At 32.9% G+C, this 18,735-nt stretch overlaps 1 protein-coding gene across 1 annotated transcript in view; it reads right to left on the reverse strand.

Annotated features, from left to right (window-relative positions):
- Positions 1-1,551: 1,551 nt before the first annotated feature.
- The window catches only part of GRIK2 (glutamate ionotropic receptor kainate type subunit 2), a 798,700-nt gene continuing 781,516 nt past the window's right edge, over positions 1,552-18,735 (reverse strand). The window contains exon 17 of the mRNA XM_020998276.2: positions 1,552-3,244. Within this exon, the coding sequence (XP_020853935.1) occupies positions 3,080-3,244 (165 nt within the window). The 3' untranslated portion in view covers positions 1,552-3,079. The remainder of the gene's footprint in view (positions 3,245-18,735) is intronic.

The following is an 18,735-nucleotide window of genomic DNA, read 5'->3' on the forward strand; positions in this document are numbered from 1 at the left end:
TTAAGTCCCTTCCAAATCAGAATTTCTATATTTCTCTGATTCATTGCTAGAGATCCTAGAACAGCAATATACATTCTGCCATACCACTTTCTGTCCCTTAACAAATAATTTAAGGGTGAAAAGTAGCATTTATTTTAAACCTAATCCATGTCTCTTAGTATGTAGTTTAGGAATGGGAGATTGTTAAAATTTATACCTGGTAGTAATGATCTTATGATGGTCATAAAAAGCTTTACAGCAGTTTGTGTGATATCTATGTCAATATACAAATGTGATCTGTCAATCTATTATCCATCTCTCTATATGTTTCTCTATAGATATAGACACATAAAAGGACACATAAAGATGAATGAATCTATATTAATAGATAGATAGATGGTATCCATCTATCTATATAAATCCATCCATGGATACATGTCCATTTATCCATCTAGAGCTATCTATATACGAATATACATTCATATATATTACATATGGATACATTCATATATATAGATAGATGGATGGATTTACATCTATTTATATAGATCCATCCATCTATCCAATCACCTATACAGATATATATCCATCTATCTATATGTGTGTGTGTGTGTATATATATATACACACACACACACACACACACACACACATATATATATATATATATATATATATTCATCTATCTATCTTTCTACCTTTCCCCTTTCATTTATCAAGGAATAGAATACATGGAACTGTGCTTGGCACTGGAGAATATATAAACTTTAAGGACTTGTTCCATATTCTCAAGGAACTTGCAGTCTGACAAGCATTATACTTTAAAGAAGGAGAAATTGATTCTGGAACTTTCAGGTCTTCAGTTGTTCTACGTTTGTGAGAGAATGATGGGTTAGAGGAAGAAGAATAAAATATTTTCTGAGAAAGGCAATAAGTTATGTTTTAAAAATTATATTTTGGAAACTATTAGAAACCAAACTGAATTAGGATGGTAGTAGTAAATGAATATTCTCACCAAATCTGAAAACTGAGCTTAATTCTTCCTTTCCATGCTGAGGTTAGACCATCATCCTGTTGCAAATAGGCATCTAAATGTGGAGAGAAGTGCAATCTCAAACAAAGGATAGAAGACCACCACAAATCACTTGGCACAGCAGCCTAATGATCTCAGGAAATAGCATTTTCAGGAAATAGAAATGTGAGTTCTATTCCCTAAGAGGCTACTGACTAAACATGTACAAGTCACTTCATCTCTCTATTACTTTTTTCGATTGTAAATAGGAGAGACATTAGGCTGGATGACCTATAAGGTCTCTTCCAGCTGTAAAAATCTGGATCTACAATGCTATTAATCGATACCAAAGGAAACAATGAGGGGTTTGTGCCTGCCAGTAGGTATACTTCCTCCATCTGGTCATTAATTTCCAGTTGGATAAAATTCATCTTTCCCTGTCTCCTAGTAGCTGCATTCCCAGCAACACACAGACTGTTCTGATTCTCTCTTCTAATCAAGTGTAGGGGAGCTTCTAATTCTCTTGCATTCTCAGAAAAACAGAGAGCCCAAACTAAAAGTAAAATGGACATAATTTTAATGATTTTGTTTTAATTTTGTGCATTGGATTCAAACAGCAAACTGTGTGCACTCAACTGTTATCACAATGTGGTCAAGAGGTCTGTGTCTTTTACCATTTACACACAATTGGTCATTACAGTATGTCATCAGCCTAGTGGAAACCAGGGGTGTAGCATGGTAAGCAGTGTTGGTAGTGCACCTAGCTTTTATATTATCTAACTTGAAAATATTTCTCTTCTATGATTCCTTTTCTTGATAAAAATAGTTTTCACCAAACGTTGGTGGTGCACACGCACTACCATTCATGCTTGACATCACACCCCTGACGGTAACGCGTGTTTTTTTTTTTGTTGATAAAAAGTATTACAAAAATTTCCATACAAAAACTATTTTCATAGAAATCTTGCATTTCCACAAATAAACCTGAACTTTTTTTGGAAAAAAAAACTGCTCAAGAATTTTGTTCATTTTAACACTGTGACTGTATTGATAAATGCAGTCCACATCAAAGTTCTCCCGCTCACTTCTTGTAGGTGATTAATCTCATTTCCACTATTGTTGAGAACTGCACAGGCTCCATTGAGTTCAATTTGCAGCAGGAACAAAGGTCTGAAAACCACGAGATGCTAAAATGTGAGCCTTCAATAGTCCATGTGACCACCAAATCCCCACCCCTACTTCCCCTTGCCACAATTTAAAACAAGATCACTTTAATAGTGAAAGGTTACAAAATACATCCTTTTTAAGTCAGGAAAACTAGGTCAACTGTTTGATTGTTGGCTTTCACTTTTTTTTTTCATTTTACCGGGGAAGGGGTGTCTCACATTACATTTCCTGGCTTGGTGAATTTAAGAAAATCATTATTGCCTTGGTTACGGACATTTTTATTTCAGTCAGTGACACAGACAGTCCACAAAGCAGACACAAGTCCACTTTATATTCCTCTTTTTATGAAATTCAGATTTGCTTTGTGTTACAATATTTTTTTCACATCCAATAAACACATATTGTCTATTCAGATGATTATTATACTGTGCAGTTGGGGGCCAGTAACCTCACCACCTCTATATCTGAAAGTTCAGAAGAACATATTGTATCTTGTTACACTACAGTTTTTGCTGATTTCAAGTCTTTTTTGTTTAATGACTCCTTGAATGACTGCCCCACTGAGCATAGATACTCCATCACCTGGCCACAGCTGAACGTCCAAGGGAACCTGTGATCTCACTGGACTGCATTTGAAACCAGCCACAAACCTCGTATATCACATTCATTCAGAAGAATGGTGGAACCCATGATAAACAGTGTAACCCCGCAGAACTTAGTTGATCCATGGTGCTTGTGAATCGAGTCTGACCATTGCAACTGCTTAGATCATAAGAGTCTTGAGTTCATAGACACAGCGGCATGAGGTAACTCATTTTATTTTGCACAGGTTGCATATTTCCACAGGAAACATTCTCGCTAAAGTTGTTTGGAAAAAAAAAAAGACGACAGTTTGTGCTTGGGCATTTGGGTCTCCCAGCTTTATGCCATGGTTTCTTTCCCTGGCAACCTTCTGTCGTTAAATGTGTGCATGTTGATAACTTCTTCTGTTTTCACAATAACAGGGGCCTGGGGTTTGTGTTTTAACCGGCGCTGACACTTCAGAGACATCCTCAGTTCTTCTACCATAGCACTACAGAAGGACCTCTATGGAAGAAAATTGGAAAAATCATTAGAAGTATAAACCTGTAATGTCAAGAAATAATCCAAGTATAATGTTGTAAATTAGTAAACTTGACAACTGAGGAAGATTTTTTTTTTATTTTAGCCTGATGGTGGAATGGGGCTACTCTTTTACATAAGCATCATACAATATTTAAAATGGCTCAACAAAATGAGGTGGCCCATTGAAAATTTCATCTTGTCCCTAAAACTGTGTATTTTGTGGGCAAAGCTCAAGTCTTTATTCTCTACACTGGCCACCCTGCCCTCCCCACTCAAAAACAAAACAAAACAATAAAAAAAACCCCAAAACCCTAGGACAGTGCTTTGAATATAACAGGTGTCCAATAAATATTTGCTCAACGGAATTAAAACAAGTGCCTAGTTATGTATATAATATGTATATGGATATATAGTATATGTATGATTTGGGCAGATGCTTTGTAAAAATAGTTTATGACTCGCCAGGTTTTTTATTCCACTGCATTTTAAATACACATAAAGCCAGAAAGTCTTTTTTTGTATTTAATTTTAAATAATAAACATTTGATTTCTAACAAATTGAGGTTAAAAAACTCTACAGTAATTTTTTTTCTTAATAAAATTACAAAAACACCAAACCACGATGGAAATGGGTCACAACTAGCCCCCTCATATTTCTACCACTTGGAGAATATATACATATATATGGGGTATGTATGTGTATACACACATATAGAGTGTGTGTGTATACATATATATATATGTGTGTGTGTGTGTGTGTGTGTGTGTGTGCGTGCATGCGTGTTTGTGTGTGCGCATATATGTGTATATCTATGTATATATGCATATATACACATACAAATATACATATATGCATATATATATCTAATAATTTGATGAATAGAAATTGAGATTGATTTTCAACATGAAAAACAAAGTATCTTGGTTTGGGTATTCTTAAACCACTGGCATTAAGGGAAAAAAAGGTGGTAACTTCATAGTTGATATTCTAGGTGTTGAAATCTAGTTTTGGTTTTTTTTTTCTTCCTTCATTTTTAATGGATCAGCCACTGTATATTAGAATCTCAAACATAAGACTGGAGTCCATGCCACAGAGACATTTTTGAAATATCAAACAGAATCAAACACAAATTCTTTTCTCCTAAGTGTTTGAACTTTAGAGAAGCATAGTCCTACAGTGGGTCATATGATAGCGTGTTATTTTAAGTATGACATAATTCTAATTTTTGAAAATTAGACCATTCTAATTCCATGATGGAAGCTTCTGAATGTAAACAAAGTATTATATATGTATGTATATGTATGTATGTATGTATAGTCTTATTTTTTTCACTTTTTGTCCAATTACTTTGATGTTTCCCAGAACTTCAATGAAGAGCAGCATATATTGTTTGTAGTAATAATAACTTACATCTGCCTTTTATAATTTTCAAAGCATTTTTGCATCTATTTTCTTATTTGATCTTTACAAGAAACCTTTTAAATATCTTGGTTTTATTATTTCCATGACAGCATTTAAGAAGAAGGGCTTGAGGCCCAGAGGGGTTCAGGGACATGTTAAAGGTCACAAAGAAAACCAACAGCAGAGCAGAAGCTAGACTACATGTCTCCTGAGTCCCAGGACACTATTCTTTTTTATTAAACTATGTTGCTTTCAGTAAGACCTTCTTTTTTACATACGTGGCTTCCAGTTTCTGTAAATTATATCAATGTTATTAGCAAAGTAAAATTTGTAGTTACAAAGTGTTTTACATACATTATATAATTTGATCTTTAAAAAGAACTGTGAACTAGTCAAGGCAAATATTATCCCCCTTCTCTAGACAACAAAACTGAGATTCAGAGAGGATAAATTACTTGCCCAAGGTGACACACCTAATAAAAGGCAGAGTTGAGATTTGAACTCAATTTTATGAACCCATTTATTTCCACTGAATTTTTTTTTGGGTGGGGGGTAGGCAATGGGGTTAAGTGACTCGCCCAGGGTCACAATAGTAAGTATTATGTGTCTGAGGCCGGGTTCAGGTCCTCCTGAATCCAGAGCCAGTGCTCTATCCACTGCACCACCTAGCTGCCCCCCTGAATAAGTTTTTGGGACTCATATCTCTCCCTACTTCAAACTATTTTTTTACACAATGGTCTTATTTGTTAAATTTAATAGAACCAATACAGATTAAGCATCTATGCACAAGGCCTTGTGTTAATCAACGAGGGTATTACAAAGTGTAATTAGACATAGTCCCTGCCATTAAGAAGCTTATAATCAAATATCCATTTCCATGAGACCCTTTTGCTTATAGGTTAATATTTCTAAATGTTCTCCTTTTTTTCCACTGCCATTCCTATGTGAATCCAGCTTTATTTTTTGTTTCTACTCCGCATGGTCTCTCTCTGTTCTATCTAGTTCAGTCTCTTTCCTCTCCTCTGTACTCATCTTTGTCCCCACTTGGCCAACTTTACTCATGCTGTTCTCTTGCTTCAACACCCAACTTCCTTCTCTACGTTAATTCTATACATTTTTCCTTCAAGATATGGCTAAAAATTTATCTCTTTGGGAAGCTTTCTGTAATTTACTGGGTCCCATGCTGATCACTTCTCTACATATTGTGTTTTGTAAAAAGTAAAAATATTGTAAAGTACATTAGCACACACTTACAATAAGAGCTGGCATTCATATAGCACTTTAATCCTTAGGGAGTGCCTATTCTCTAGTTGTGCCATGCGTATGTGCTCTGACATCACTTCCACTAAAGAGCAAGGGCCATATCTTTCAGTGCTTTTCATCCCTAACCACACCAAGATACTGGATATGAAATGTGCTCAAACAATTCTCGCTATACAAAGAGTACTACAGTCATACACAAATATTAAGTTTAGTTTTCAGTTAGCAGATAATTTTGAAAATTTAGTTCTTAAAGAAGGCCACATTAGCTGGGTTGCTGGCTTCAAGAAATGTATAAAGTAAAAAACAGAGGAAAATCTAAAATCAGGTATGAACTATTTTTAATCACAAAAAAGCAACTAAGAGAGAAATAATGTTAAGTATTTTTAGATTTATTTTTCTTAAGTGGACATAAATTTTTCCTGGTTTGACAATATTTGTGATGGAGAAGAGAGCTAGTTAGGTTCCTACTTATCCACAGAACTGCCATAAACAATTACTTAGCAAATATTGTATGTTCTCAGAAGTCAGGCAGCCTATCTATTTTCATGGATTTAAAAAGTAAAGGATACCTGGGGATGTGTCAGTTGTGTATGTGGGTGTTTAATAACCAAGTATCAGCTCTTAATAATTACTTATTAAGAACACAATGTTAACTATAACATGGAAGTACTACTGAGATATTAAAAGAACTAGAGGAAAGGATAAGGATAGATCTGCTACAGAGGACTAGGAGAAAACATCGATAAGAATTGCATATGGCAAGCTAATATCACGTATCTAGCAGCAGAGTTGGAACTTGACTTAAATTCTGTTATTTAACCTCCTAATTCAGTGTTCTTTACCGCTGTTGAAGAAATAGGGGAACCTGCTTCCAAAAAGGGGAAAAGATAAGATTTTAAAGTTATCTTCATTTCTGTAGAGTCATTTTAAGAATTAAATATGATACAGTGACACAGGATTGAGATCTGAGAGGTCATGCAGTCCATGACTTTCAGAGTACAGGAGCGGAAACTGAAGGCTAGAGAACATAAGGAATTTCCTTAGGGTCACACAGGTAGGAAGCAGCAGAGCTAGGTCTTCTGACTTCAAATCGATTTTTCTTTCCACTCTACACTATGGTACAGTAAAATTAAAACTACATCTCCAACATTTTCTAAATTGAAAATCCTTGTGTGTGACTGAGTTGTCCATTAAAATAAAGCTGGGCATAAAAAAACCCTCTCAACCTTAAATTTTGTGTCAAGCATTATCCAGAAAATTCTATTACATAGCTAGCTCCTACAATATTGTTCTATCAAAAAAAAATATCAAAGATTATTTTCTACTCAGTTGTGATCTTAGTCCACACTAGGAGATCAGTCTAGACAACTAATTATAATGAACCAATTAGTCTCAGTAATATACTTCCAATTTCCACAGAAAGCCCTCAGAGTTCTTTTGCTTTGCTTTTAATCATCTTCTAGTGTAATGAAGCAGTGAGGTTTGTCATAATTATCATATACTTACTATGGATAGCATAGACAAAAGCATTTATTTTTCACCAAATTTTACTTAAAGACAAGTCTGTAAAAATGATGGTTATTTTTAGAGCACCCAAATTATAAAAATAAGGAATGCAAATTTAGGCAATAGGAAGTTTGTATTTAATTTTAATCCCAGGAGAAAAATGTGCATTTCTTTTCTGTTATTTAAAATGATCTTTTACCTTTCATTATTTATAATTTCACATCATCTTCCATTTTTTAAAATTAACATCAAAACTGCATTGAACACATCTCAGGCTTTGTCTGAGGTGGTCAAACAATTATGTTGTTGAATTTTTCTCTTTCAACTTACCAATCATTTTGTCTACAAAATGTCAAGCATATTGAGAGGCAACATGGTCTAGTTATTTATGCTACAGCTTTTGACTCAGTTAAGTCCAGATTCAAGCCTCTGTTTCTGAAACATTCTCATATTGTGACCATGAGTTAGTCACTTACCCTTTCAGTGTCCTGGGCAATTCTCTATGACTATAAATTCTAGAAGACTTGCTGATCTGCGTTCGGAGCAGCATTTCCACACTGAGAGTTCCCTCTATTTTTGAAATCACAGGGGCAGACAAAAACAAATGACAGATATCTCCATTGATTGGACTAATTATAGAATCACAGATTTTGATCTAGGAGGGACTTCAGAGTACATTTATTCCAGCCTCCTCAATGTAAAGATTACAAAACTGAGGTCCAAAGAGAGGCCAATTGTCTGCTGTTACATAGACATAGCCTTACAATCACACAGAAGATAGGTACCTCGGGGTATAAGATCCTACAATTGTAAGATTTATCTGTCTGTGGTGACTCAAAGTATGTAAGATTTTGCCATGTAGGCAAAACCATAAACTGGTATCATGATAGGCACACTATAACCAAACTCAGTAAGATCTATTCAGCTGAGATATTAATGTACCCACCACACATTTTCTAAATTTCCTCTTTGTAGATAGGTTATATCAACAACGTTGGTATCCTAAGCAACAGTTGTACAAAGTTGAACCTTTAAAGACTTTTGAGGGCCTTCTTAGCTATAAGAAAGTGATAGACTCATTGTAAAGTTATGTCAAAGATGATTTTTAGAAGTTCAGCATTTTAGTATTCACTGAAGTCAAATTTAAAGATAATCTTTGATTTTTTATTTGAAATAATTTTAATTAAATTTACAAAATAAAACAAAACCTGAAAGGAACCCTAGAAATCTTTGGGTTTTTTTTAAATTTTTTTTGTTGTTGTTTTGGAGGCAACTGAAGTTAAGTGACTTGTCCAGGATCACACAGCTAACTAATAAATATCAGAGGTCAGATTTTAACTCAGGTCTTCCTGACTCCAGGGCTGGTACTCTAGCCACTGCACCACCTAGCTGCTCCTCTAGCAATGTTTTAAAGAAAGCAGTCTATTGACTCTAGACAAAATCATAAGTTTAGTTTTTCAAATTGCCTTATTGTCAAAAAAATAAGTGGTGTCATTTCACAAATGATAATGAGGATGTCTTTTTTAAATGTCAAAAAATAAATGACTGAGGTTCTAATCATTCACATAATAGATATCAGAAAAAAAGATTAAGGGTAAAAGTGTGTTGATCATTATTTAAAATTCTCTCTTATTCCAAGTCTAAAAATGGTTTGGCAGATTTTGTGAACATATTAGGTTTTTAATCACTAAACTTACAAGATATCTAAAAATAAGAGTTGTGATTTTACAACATTAAGACACAAAAATTCATTTTGGGCTAAAAAAGTGCCACTAAAAAAAAAAGCAATTAATACACTGTAACTGAGAAGTTAAAAGTACATGCATATATATATTTCCTAAAATAATTTGGGTTTCAACACTTTTAAAATACCACTATACAAGGGACTGCAATGTTTATATTTATTTTTATATTTATTTATATTTATATATGAATAAAGGCACAAGGTATTAGACAGAGGGGCAGTTTTGGAGTCAAGGAGAAATGGACTTAGTCTTATATCTAATAAACACTAGCTATGTGATAACAGGAAAATTACTCAATGTCTTATTGCTCAGATAACTCTTTAACACGATAAAGTATAGACAAGTTGTCACTCCTTACTAGTATAAGGATTTTCCACACTGGAAATTTCCATATACCCATATACACACATACCTATGCAAACATAATGCTTATACATCTGTAATTTAGAGAAGTGATTAGAAGAAACCATACTAATTCTCCAAGATCCAATATAATTAACTGTTACAGTTTTCTTAGATAACAAAAGTATTTCTAATTTTTATAACTATAAATATTTGACAGTGTTATATGACAATATGAAGCACGAGTGTGAATAGAAATGCAATATAAGAGAAATGAGTATGGTCATGTTCTACCTTAGTAATTGATATATCTGAATTTTTTTTTCACAATTTAAATTAACCTTTAAAAGCAAATCACCAGACTAATTCTAATTCTTTTCTTTTCTAAATAGTAGTTTTTTCATTATATAGAGCAAGGAAATGTCATAGGATTATGGACTTAGAGATAGAAGAGACTTGGAAAAGTTATTAAGTCTCTTCTATTTTATTGACAAAGAAAACAGGGCACTGTGAGGTTCAAGTGTTCAGTGGCACACAATTAGTTTAGCTCTAAGCTAGGATCTTAAATCTTTCTGATTTCAAACAGAGTTCCTCCCCCACCCGCGGTCATATTACACTGAATGTCAGCGCAGTGAGGTCTGTGTCACAGATTTAGAGTTTGAAGGTACCTTAGAGATATTTAGTTCAAGATCCTCGAGATCACAAAAATACTATGTGGGAAGTCAAAAATTTCAATCCAGGTCTTCTGGCTCAAGGACCAAAAGTCCTTACACACTATTAGAACTGCTTCTAAAATGTTGGCCATTCCCGCCTTTTTATGTGAATGGCAAGTTATTTATGTTTTATATTGCTATCAATTAAAAATATTTGAAGGCTCTTAGCACAGTTCCTGCCATACAGTAGGTGCTTAATAAATTCTTGTTCCCATTCCTTTCTCTACTATTATATTTATTCTTAAAAGCTTCAAGAGATTTTTTTTTTCACGGAAAATTGTTGTAAAGCTGTAAAACTGATTGTACACCTATTGTAGATTGTACACTTATTTATTGAGGAGTTAATTTATTTTAGTTTTTCATGTCATATTTTAAGTCCTGTTCAATTTTTTTTTAAAGAAACAACAATCACAATCCTCCTGCATTTACCACAGGTTTTGAATCAATGTCTTATTATCTATTAGGACAAAGCAATATTATTAGTTATTTTTGCTCTGGAATTCTGAATGGTATCTAGTAAGGATCTGTCAAGCTAATCATTATGACCCAATGAGGAAAGACAAATTCCCAGAGAAATATTCCTTATTAGACTTTAAACCAATAAATGTAATTAAATAAAATATAATTGAATATACCAAGTTTGATACACAAATTTTGGGATGATAAAAGGGAGAAATGTTATATATACATACATACACACACACATACATACATGTGTATGTGTGTATATATATATATGTACACACACACACACACACACACACACACACACATATATATACACTCCGACTTATATTGCTTGAAAGTTACCAGCCTTCAAAACTCAATTCAACTTAACAAGCACTTATACAGCAATTACTAAATGCCAGAATAAAAAGACAAAATGAATGCTTCATAATGAATGTTACTACAGAGTGCCTAGCACATAGTTGGTGCTTAATAGATACTTGTGTATTGCTTACAAGCTTAAAGTCATATCTATTTGATAGTAATACACAGACTAAAAAAATGTCAATATGAGATACTCAGAATATGACCCACTTACTCAATTTACCATCAGCACAGGGTGAGGACAAACCAAAGGAAGCATGCACTCTAGGGACCATAGAAATAGTTTACTAAAACTCCTTTATTTAATAGAGGAGAGAAACTGAGGCTCAGAAAGATGACACTTAATATAATACTTATTGGAAGATCCAGGACCAAAATCCAAGCCTCTTGACTACTAGTACTTCTCTTTCTAAAATATCTTTACTGATTCAGGAAAAAAAAATACTGTTTCTCCACAGAGGTAAAAGGGAATCTTAGGAGCTACTGATTCCAACTCCCTCATTTTACAGATAAGAAAAATGAGATCCAAACTGGCAAAGTTAACTTGTCCATGGTAATACAGGTAGGAAGAGTCAGAATTGGGATGTGAACCCAGGACCTTGCAGCTGAGAGGTGATCTTTCCATTATACCAAGGTGACTTCCACAAGATAAACTCCATGATGATTACTTGGAAGCTAGTCTTTTAAAAATGACCTCCCCCCCCTTTATGTTCAATCAGTTAGGCAAAGGAAACTAGGGGAAAGGGATAAGTTAGTTAATTTTTCACCAAGTGGAGCCAAGTGAACCAGAAATGACAGTTAACTATTCTTTAGCCTGACAATTTTCATACTAATAAATACATAAACAAATGATTAAAATAGCCTCTGAAACCCTGCATATCACAGAACATTGGCTCTATATAATCATGGGGAATTCTGCAAATACAATGAGACAGAGAAAAATGGTGCATCATTTTCCATTTTCACATTTCCCTATTTGGGCTTACAAAAAAAATCAATAAATAAGGTCTAGCATGCTTCAACCCCATTGTAGTCAATATGGCTGCAAAACATATTTTGAGAAAAAACACTGCTAATCACCACCTTCTGGCGCATGGATGTGGTCTTGCAGATGAAATAAAAAATCTATCATTCAAATAACTAAAGCATAATTTGGTTATGGATCACACAGCCAAATACATCTAATTTTATATGACAATAATTATGCTTAGCTTTAAGTGAAAATTATTTATTTGTGGAAATGAAAAAGAATCACACAGAGTATTTGCTATTATATCTCTGTAGGAACCATGTGAGGATAAGTAAGGAATTTTGTGGTGAATCTGATGTGTAATCTGTATATCTTCCTTCCTTTCTTTTCTTTCTTTCCTTTCTTCTTTCCTTCCTTCCTACTAATTTTTCCTTCCTTCTAGTCTTCCTTACTTCTTTTTTTCCTTCTTTCTTATCTTCCTTTCATCTTTCCTGCATACATTTTGGTTAATGCAATCCCCCAAACTCCTCAACTCTCTCCTCTCACCAACAGGACTAAGGGCTAAAATAACTCAAAAGCTTCTTGGGGCTCCCATCCTTTATGTAGTGTGCAGTAGGGCAAATGACATTGTTTTGACAGGTAGAGGATAAGAATTCTAATCTTAGCACTGCTCTTCAGTAGACAGGAGACTTTAGGCAAGTCACTTAGGCTTTGTGAATCTTAGTTTTCTCATTTGTAAAATTATTATAATAATATCTGTCATGGAGTTATTGTGAAGTTCAAATGAGATAATGTATATGATAATGTTTTGAAATCTATGAAGTGTTATATATCTATCTTAGTCTAGTTTCTGAATCAAAGACTTGCCAAATGTAGGCCTCATGGCTATATTTCAATAAACATAGTCAAATGATGCTTAACACTCCAAAGTTCCTTGTGTTTTGGGGGCTTTTATTTAATTTTTTATGTTGTCATTACCCTGTTGATATAGAGCTTTAATTAAACATGTTTATTTTAGAATCTACATTTTTACTGCTAGAAGGGGGGCATATGAACATGAAGCTATCACAGAATTATAGATTCAGAACTAAAACTGATTTGAAAGTCCTCCAGATCAACTTTCTCATTTTATTGAAAAGGAGACTGAGACTGAAGGAAGTTAAGTGATTTGCCCAATGTCATACAGTTAATAAGTGTCTGAGATAGTATATGAATTCGGGTCTTCCTGATTATAAACCAGAGCGCTATCTACTGCATCCCCTAGTTGCCATAAGCTCTTAAATAAAGGATCAATGGAATATAAAGATGTCCAAAAGGAGAGAGAAAGAGAAATAAATCTACTATTTGGCCAGGTTTTGTTCTAACATTTTCAAATCTGAAAGAAAAATGTCATAATATGGTTTTTGCTTATATTAAATCCAATGAATGAAATCTGAAAGGCAGTTAGGTTTGGTGGATAAAGAACCAATGTGTGAACCTGGGTTCTAGTCCCATCCCTTATTCACACTGGCTGGGCTACCCAGGCAAGTCAGTTTACTTGTCAGTGCCCCAGGCAATTCCATGAGACTATAAATTGCAAAGAATGTATCAAACTGGATATGTAGAGGAAATCCACATTATTAGCTTCCTACATCCAACAAGTCACTGTTCTGTTGGAAGAAGGAAGGAAGGTAGGAAGGAAGGAAAGAAGGAAGGAAGGAAGGAAGGAAGGAAGGAAGGAAGGAAGGAAGGAAGGAAGGGAGAAAGAGAGAGAGAGAGAGAGAAATGGAAAAGGAAGGAAGAGAAGTTGGTATTTTAAGTTTTGCAAATGGCCACTACATTTTTTCTAAAAAATTAGTATTAATTATACAATTTTAACTGTCAGTGTCCTGATACTTTAAAATATTCATAACCTAAACACAATAAGGTACTCCAGAACTTCCTTGTAATTGTGACAGCTAACATTTATAAGAAATCAATTTTTGAAAAGGTATTTAAATACCACACTGCTCTCCTCTCAAGTTTCCTTCAAGGAGAAAAAAAATACTTATGAAGTGATGTGTACAGGGATCTATGAACAGCTAGTCAGAATTCAAGCAGAGCTTGCATAGAACGAAGGTAGGGCAATCTTAGAAAAATGCTTCCTGACACACCACACCTGCCCTATTATCTTTTCCAAACTGCATATTATATTGGTACCACTGTGAATTTTTTCCATTATCAGCTCCCAAATAGCAATGTTTCATTTATGGTGCCTCCTACTTTGATGTACCACCACCTCCTACAATTTTTATTTAGCCCTGTCCTGGAAAATATCCTCTTTCTTTTCAAATACATTTTTTTTGAATTTGCAGCTTCTGAAAAAAAAAAGGCTGTGCTTAGATTATCTTGGACTTGGTTTAGCAGATGACATAGCTGGCAATGTCAATTAAAATAAGCTAAAATGAGATGTTCTGCCAAAAATAATGCTGAACAAGTATCTTCATTTTTTAAGTAATTTTAAAAGACTCAATAAAAAGTAGGTCAGAGCAGCAATAAGAGTAAAAGGGTTCTAAAGTTAGTCTGAAGAGACACTCTATTTGTTTTATTTATCTGATGGATCATTAAGTTTATTTGAAATTACTTTATGTTCAAACACCAAAGAACAAAGGAAACCAAGATTTGGCTACTCTCAAGTCTGGGCTCACAGTTTCTAGGCCAAAAGAGTTCAGGTAAGAAGAGAAACTTATCTCCCTAAAACAATTCTCAATTAAAGGAATGTGTAAAAAAAAAAAATCTGTACGTAAGATTTCCTAAAGAGAAAGTAAACCATTGGAGTTACTTCTCTATTACACATGAAGACAAAGCAGGAATCCATCCATCCATCCATCTATCTATCTATCTATCTATCTATCTATCTATCCCTTATCATAGGAATGAAAAGCAGAAATAGCTATGAATCAAATGATGTTTCTCACTTAAAGGGTTTTATTTATGCTTTTAAAGGGAAGGGTTTTATTTTACTAAGAAATGTAAGTTATATCTATAGATATGTCTATGACTATATACAACACATACAAATAAGGGAAGTCATTTTTATTTTGTTCAGATCTTTTAGAAATACCTGTAACTACAGCCATATACATACAAACACATACCCTGCACTAGGACTTTTGGGACACCCTGCATATTTATGAAGAAATGTGCATATTCACATATATAAGCCGAAGTGCCTAACTGGCACTATAAATTAATGGAATATTTAATAGACACAATAATTTTTAAAAGTAAAATAAGAAATCATTTGAAAATCCTCATATTAGGGACAGAATATTTTACCTTAAATTTTACTGGATAATTATTAGATCGTTCTGCCTAGAAAAAGCATGCAGCTTCAATCAAAATTAGGATAACAAAATGAGAAGTAAATTTGACAAATTAAACAAAAACAAAAATAAATCAAATATATGCAAGATTGTTGAAATGAACTTCTATTTCTCAAATTTCCTCCAAGACTGACCTCTAAGAATCAATATAATACAATAAATGTCTGTTTTTATCAAATACAAACACTTGCCCATTTTATGGAAAGATAACAAAATACTTAATAGACACCATAGTTTGTAGTACAAGCACTATAAAAATGTTTGACTTTCAAAAGTTTTAAAAATGACAGACATTTCAGCACACTAATATTTAAATTAAAAATCAAACAATTAAATGATTTATTATAATGTAATACACCATCTTGTGGTTACTTAGAAGGAATGCAGTTCATGTTCTCAAAAATTTCAACATCCACACATTTCAATCATATTTCAATCTTTTTAACCTCACCTCATAAACACTTTTGAAGTCTTAGAGTACTCTAAATTTTTATACAATTGGAAAATATAAAAATAATATATTTTTATTTCACCTACCATTTTACAATATATGAGCTATTAGATTCACCTGATTTGTTTCCACTTTGAATTAATAAATAATATGAAATAATCATCAGACCAATGAAAAAAAGTGTTAATTATGAACACAGCTACAGCATTAATTCACAGTATAAATGAAACTAGGATGTGAGATTGCAGCTTTTGAGTATGTATTGACTTCTGCTTATAAATTTAGAAAATAAATACAAAAACCTGATTTTGTTGCAGCTACAATTTGGGATGTTACTGATAAGCAAGTATTGATAAGTTGAAAGTAAAGTAATTAGGTAGGCAGACATAAGATATAATATAAGTTTTTTGAGGACTCAAGCTGCATATTATACATCTCTGTACATCCCAGTTATGCGGTATATATTAATCACTCAATAAATATTTGCTGTATGAATTAATGAAGCAATGAGCACATGTTTGTTGAATACCCATGAACATTTTAGTCATATATGGAATGCAAGTGATATAAGTTAAATGCAATTTTTAATATTATAAATGAGCTTTTTTTGTTAATTCTAGTTTCATGCATATTCTTTACAGAAGTCCAAGAGTGTTTTTATAGTGTTTTAATAAATCTAGTAAGATGCAAACAAGCAGCCAAGTACAATATAATAAAATAATAGTTTCTCAAAAAAACCAATAAATAACGAATGTCAAGAAGCTAATGTATCATAATAAATAATGTGGTTGATAATTCTTCTATCAGGCTTTTGTTTGTTTTGCTTAGTGTTTTTTATCATTTGTGCTGCACACACTAATAGGGCTAGAAAAAGACAAATCCACTTTTTCAAAATAATGCTTTGTTTTGTTTTTACTTCAACTCTGTAGCTGCACCTTTCTCAGCACCTCTCCCAAAGCCCAGCTAGCAGAGTGCATTACATTTGTTAAGGGCTGTATAATGAGCTATACTTATGGAATAATTTGTTTCCTTTTTTATATTCCTCAATTCTTACTGCATATATACCCTGTATATGTATATTAGGGGAGTTCCCCCCTTTTTGACTGGTTTTTGTATTTGTTCTTACAATAACTTTGACATTTTCCTTCCTCCTCTACCTCCTAAAGGAAGATCTGAGAATGCATCATTTCCAGCTGGAGGCCAGTGTACTTTCCTCTAATCCCTACTGCATCTGCTCAGGACGTCACAAAGAAATGTGCTGAAACAAAATATGTGGAAGGTTTTACCCTTTCAAACCAATTTCTACTATGCAGTCTATCCCTTCCAAAAACATGTTTGCCCTCATATAAAAATAGATGTAATATGTATATTGCTTATTAGGAAACCTTCAGTGAATTTAAAAAAAAAAAAAGAAACATTTTGAAAGGTTTCCTACCTTTACTTTTCCCTAAAATAATTAAATTAGGAAGTTTTTTTTTTGCCAAATTAAAATGTTCTGGTGAAAGCAAAGCAAAGTTTTGTGTGACTGCACTATGTCAAAGTTTATTAATGGGGAAAAACTCATACTGGTTATTTGGTACAGCAGAAAGAAGCAGGTTATTTAAATAGATTAAACATCTTCTTTTGGTTTGTAGATTATACTAAGTGAAATTAGAGTTATACTGCTCATTTTTCAATTATTCTTATCATTGAAGAATATAAGCTACCTTTCAAGGGTATATAGATCATCTAACAAGGGTTAGGAAGAAACTAAACGTAAGAGTTTGTTTAATTTAATTTATGTTTTTAAATGTCCAACTACTTGCCACATTTCTATGTATATAATGTAGATTACAATACAAATCATTAATGGAAAAAATGATGTTGTTTTGGAAATTGAAGAATTACAGAGGTATACAGGCCCTCCAAAGTCATATTGTCCAACCACTTACCTCAAACATGAATCCTATTTTTTTTAAAAGTATTTGCTTATGCTCTTTAGCATAAATGTTAGGTATTAACATTCAGGGATGCCCTTATCATTAAGAAAAAAAAAAGACTACTTTACCCTTAATGACAAGATTACTCAAATGGACAAGGTAAGAGATGTTTCCACCTTATGCACATAGAGCTTAACATATTTTTTAAAGGGCATAGAGTTGAATTTAAAACAAAGTTCATTAAGGTAAAATCTATACCTAGATATTATGGCTATAATTATACATCAATATAACCAGCTAATTAAGTCAAAACCACGAAAATAATTGGCTGAATTATTCATTTTTCAATAGGTTGTTCTGGTGTCAAAAACTACCATAATATACATACATATATACATACATACATATATATATATATAATAAAACTTATCAAAATTATGTTTATTTTAAAACCAAAGATATTGAGTTATTTAGATCATTAAAATGAAAATACAGTGGACCTATTTTAAAAAATATAGGCCCAGGGACAATAAGTAATTGTGATATTTCTGAATTATTTAAAAGAAATGAAAATGCTTTTTTAGCAACAAATGAAAAAAAAGTCACTTGAAAAGTACAAAGGTTCCAAAAGGTTGACAGAATTTAGTTGCTCTGCAGTAATGAAGGGTAATATTCAGATCCTACTTATCTACTTTATATTCACCAACATAATTCCATAAAGCTTTCCAAATATTAAAGGAATTTGTGACCTCACTCTGCCTCAATATTTGACAGCTAAGCCTTTTAAAAGCAATATTAAGCCTTATTTTAAGCAGTATTACCAAAAAGAACTATTTATAGATAAAGACATGAATCAATATAAATCCTGAAGGATTAAAATAGCTTTAAAAAAAAAAAAGGAAGTAATGTTGATTTCCTGAACAATTTCTTTCTTTATTAAAAAAAAATCTTCCAATATCTGAATAGGAACCAATTCTCTATGTGGAA

The sequence above is a fragment of the Phascolarctos cinereus genome, unplaced genomic scaffold (assembly GCF_003287225.1).
Source record: "Phascolarctos cinereus isolate Bilbo 61053 unplaced genomic scaffold, phaCin_HiC Scaffold_5;HRSCAF=322, whole genome shotgun sequence".
NCBI lineage: Eukaryota > Metazoa > Chordata > Mammalia > Diprotodontia > Phascolarctidae > Phascolarctos > Phascolarctos cinereus.